This window comes from Nanorana parkeri, unplaced genomic scaffold (assembly GCF_000935625.1).
Source record: "Nanorana parkeri isolate BGI_ZX_2015 unplaced genomic scaffold, ASM93562v1 scaffold1326, whole genome shotgun sequence".
In the NCBI taxonomy this organism is placed as follows: domain Eukaryota; kingdom Metazoa; phylum Chordata; class Amphibia; order Anura; family Dicroglossidae; genus Nanorana; species Nanorana parkeri.
In genome coordinates, this window is record NW_017307594.1 from 317,530 (window position 1) to 320,995 (window position 3,466).

At 53.1% G+C, this 3,466-nt stretch overlaps 1 protein-coding gene across 1 annotated transcript in view; it reads left to right on the forward strand.

Moving 5' to 3' along the window:
• The window catches only part of LOC108797723, a 46,575-nt gene that overhangs the window by 5,675 nt on the left and 37,434 nt on the right, over positions 1-3,466 (forward strand). The window contains exon 5 of the mRNA XM_018569375.1: positions 28-961. Coding sequence (XP_018424877.1) covers positions 28-961 — 934 coding nt within the window. The remainder of the gene's footprint in view (positions 1-27; positions 962-3,466) is intronic.

Sequence of the window (3,466 nt, forward strand, 5' to 3'; positions counted from 1 at the left end):
CCCCACCCCCCCATTTATTTGTTCCAGATGGACACAATACAGAGCATCAGCCTCCAGTTTGTGGATCAAAAGATGTCCCCCCGTGCAATCCTTTAGCAGGACCCCACGTCACCCCAAAACTCTATTTACCACCTGTAGCCCTGACATCCAGTACACACGGGAAGCATTTATCCGGCTACATACAGTTCGTCATCCAACAAGCGGCGCTCAGCAAGCGAGAAGCGTTCCCGTGCACTGTGTGCGGTGACTATTTCAGCGAAAGAGCGGAACTCCTCTCCCACGAGAGACTGCATACCATGCAGAAGCCATATTCATGTTCCGTGTGCGGGAAAGGTTTCCCCTGGAAATCATCCCTCGCCAAGCATGAGAAAATTCACAGAGGCGAGAAGCCGTATTCGTGCTCGCAGTGCGGGAAGTGCTTCATCGAAAGATCCTCCCTTATCATCCACAAGCGAATTCACACCGCCGAGAAGCCGTTTTCCTGTCCCGAGTGCGGGAAAAGCTTCACCCACAACGGGAATCTCACCGCTCATCAGAGGACTCACCAGGGGGTGAAGCCGTTCCCATGCTCCGAGTGCGGGAAGTGCTTCAGCCGGAAGTCGACTCTCGTAATGCACGGCAGGATTCACACGGGGGAGAAACCGTACGTATGCTCCGAGTGCGGGAAAACGTTCTCCTTAAAACAGTCTTTGATTTCGCACACTAGAATACACACCGGGGAAAGGCCGTTTTCATGTCCTGAGTGCGGGAAAAGTTTCCGCTGCAGGACCCGGCTTCTTAAGCACCAGAGGACTCACACGGGGGAAAAGCCGTATTCGTGTCTGGATTGTAAGAAGTTGTTTTCATCACGGGAATATCTTATTAAGCACCAGAGGATTCACACGGGGGAAAAGCCGCACACATGCCCGGAATGCGGAAAGTGTTTCGCCGTCAGATCGGTCCTTGTCGCCCATCAGAGAACGCACTCCGGGGACCGCCCGCATCCGTGTTCCAAGTGCGGGAAGAACTTTTCCTGCAAACGGCAACTTACCGAACATCAGAAGGTTCACATGGGGGTGAATGCTTGCGAGGAGTGCGGGAAATGTTTCAGCCGGAAGTCAACGCTCGTAGCGCATCAAAGAATTCACACGGGGGAGACGCCTTACTCGTGCACAGAGTGCGGGGAAAGTTTCTCCATGAGGAGACGACTACTTACGCACGAAAGAACCCACACGCAGGGGAAACCGTTTTCCTGTTCCGAATGCGAGAAGGGTTTTGCTGACGAGTCGGCATTTGCAGCACATCTTAGGACGCACGCGGGCGCTCTGGCGCATTCCTGAGCGAGCCGAAAGCCTTTCTATTAGAACACATTAGAGGGGGAAAATAATCCGATTTGTAGAAATGTTCGACCCACAACTGCTCTGTAGCCTTTTATATCAGTAGAAGTCCCCAGTTGTGTGTCAGGAACATCCTATGAAAGACACTGCAAGGGTTAAGTGGTCACCTGATCCTCAGTCCTGTGCCAGTGGCCGCTCACTTCTGTCCCTCTCCGCTCGGGCTGTGGTATAGCCCTCCACGTGCTTGCGTTTAATAGACGCGGTGACGTCACTGGTCCCTTGACCCTACCAGGGAAGAAGAGGCTGCGGGTAGGGATGTTCCGATCCCAGGCGATACCAATGCCCTGATTCTTAAGGCCGATACCGGCCCTTTAAAAAAAAAAATTAATCGCTGCAGCTGCTGAGTTCCCACGCTTGTGGAGACCTCGGGGACCTGCAAGTAGCTGTCCATGGCGCTGCCTATCCTTCCCGGCGCAGGCACAGCCATGGACGGCCCCAGGGGAGGAACTACTGGCGGTGCAGCCACAGGGCTCAAGGATAGTGGGGTCCCGCCTCCCAATGACGGGAGGACTGGGACGGGAGCCAGTGGAAAGGTTGGGGCCCAGCAGCGGAGATGGTCTGCTGACGGTATGTCGATGAAAGAGCCCGGGGGCCCAGCATCGCCGGTGAGGGGGAGTGCCCGCAGAGCCACTGCAGATGTCCACATGTCGCCCGGGTGAGATCAACACACAGCTTGTTGAGATTATTTCGCAGAATACACGTCCCCAAAGCAGAATAATATTCTATCTTAGGGATGTGTCTTCTGCTCTGGGGGCCGTGTCTTCTGCTCTGGGGGCCGTGTCTTCTGCTCTGGGGACCGTATCTTCTGCTCTGGGGTCCGTGTCTTCTGCTCTGGGGTCCGTGTCTTCTGCTCTGGGTGGGAAACTGCCTTTTAAATCATCAATCTGTTGTTTTAGAAAAAAATGGTCACATGTCCCTTTAAGAAAAAGTATCGAGGGACAGTACTTGGTCTTAAAAAAGTGGTATCAGGACATCACTAGCTATTATATTGAAATTTTCAATCTTTGAAATATAATAATGCAAGGGTTCATATCAAAGAATCCTGGCGTTCCTAGTTAACACATCTGTAGCAGTGTTGTATCTACTGGTTTGCCAACTCACCTCTACTCCTGCGCTCCAAAAATGTTATATTAATACCGACCTTGATGAGTCAACATCAGCATATGGCCTCCCCCCCATATTGAACTGTGATCGAGCCTGTCCATTGGTCATTCAAGCTTCAAGAAGCGCATTGTGGAGGACACTGGGCAGGTTTTCCAGGAGGCCGCACGGTACGTTCCTCCATCCGTCGTCGCAGTGCAATGCTTTTGTTGGTTATAAATAAAGAGTTCTTCCCTTTCGGTCCTTGTTTCGTTTTTACCTTCAGTGTTCATTCATTGGGGTTTCCCATCCATACGGCGCGCACACCCGCGCACAAACCTGGCTCCTGGGGAGGGATAGTTGCAGCGTGTAATTGCGTGCCGCCACCTGTACTTAGCCTGAGCCTGTGCAGTTGCACACTGACCCGAACTTGCACATCCGTGTACCCAGACCTGCAGGGATATTCAGGTCGGCGTATAGCCGTGTCTCCCCCATAGGGATGTACAGGTCGGCGTATAGCCGTGTCTCCCCCATAGGGATGTACAGGTCGGCGTATAGCCGCGTCTCCCCCATAGGGATGTACAGGTCGGCGTATAGGGATGTACAGGTCGGCGTATAGCCGTGTCTGCCCCATAGGGATGTACAGGTCGGCGTGTAGCCGTGTCTCCCCCATAGGGATGTACAGGTCGGTATATAGCCGTGTCTCCCCCCATAGGGATGTACAGGTCGGTATATAGCCGTGTCTCCCCCATAGGGATGTACCGGTCGGCGTATAGCCGTGTCCCCCCCATAGGGATGTACAGGCGGCTGCATGCAATTAAACACGGCACGCATTCCTCCCAGGAGCACACCCGTATAAATGATCCCTTACTGTATACATAGTGACGTGTTGTCAGACAATAGGTTACGACCAGTCATACCCATCTGAGAAGTACAAGAGTGCTGCTATTACAATACCAGTAGGTGAAAACACTGGGGGGGGGGGGGGGGCGCCTTTAACAACAATACCA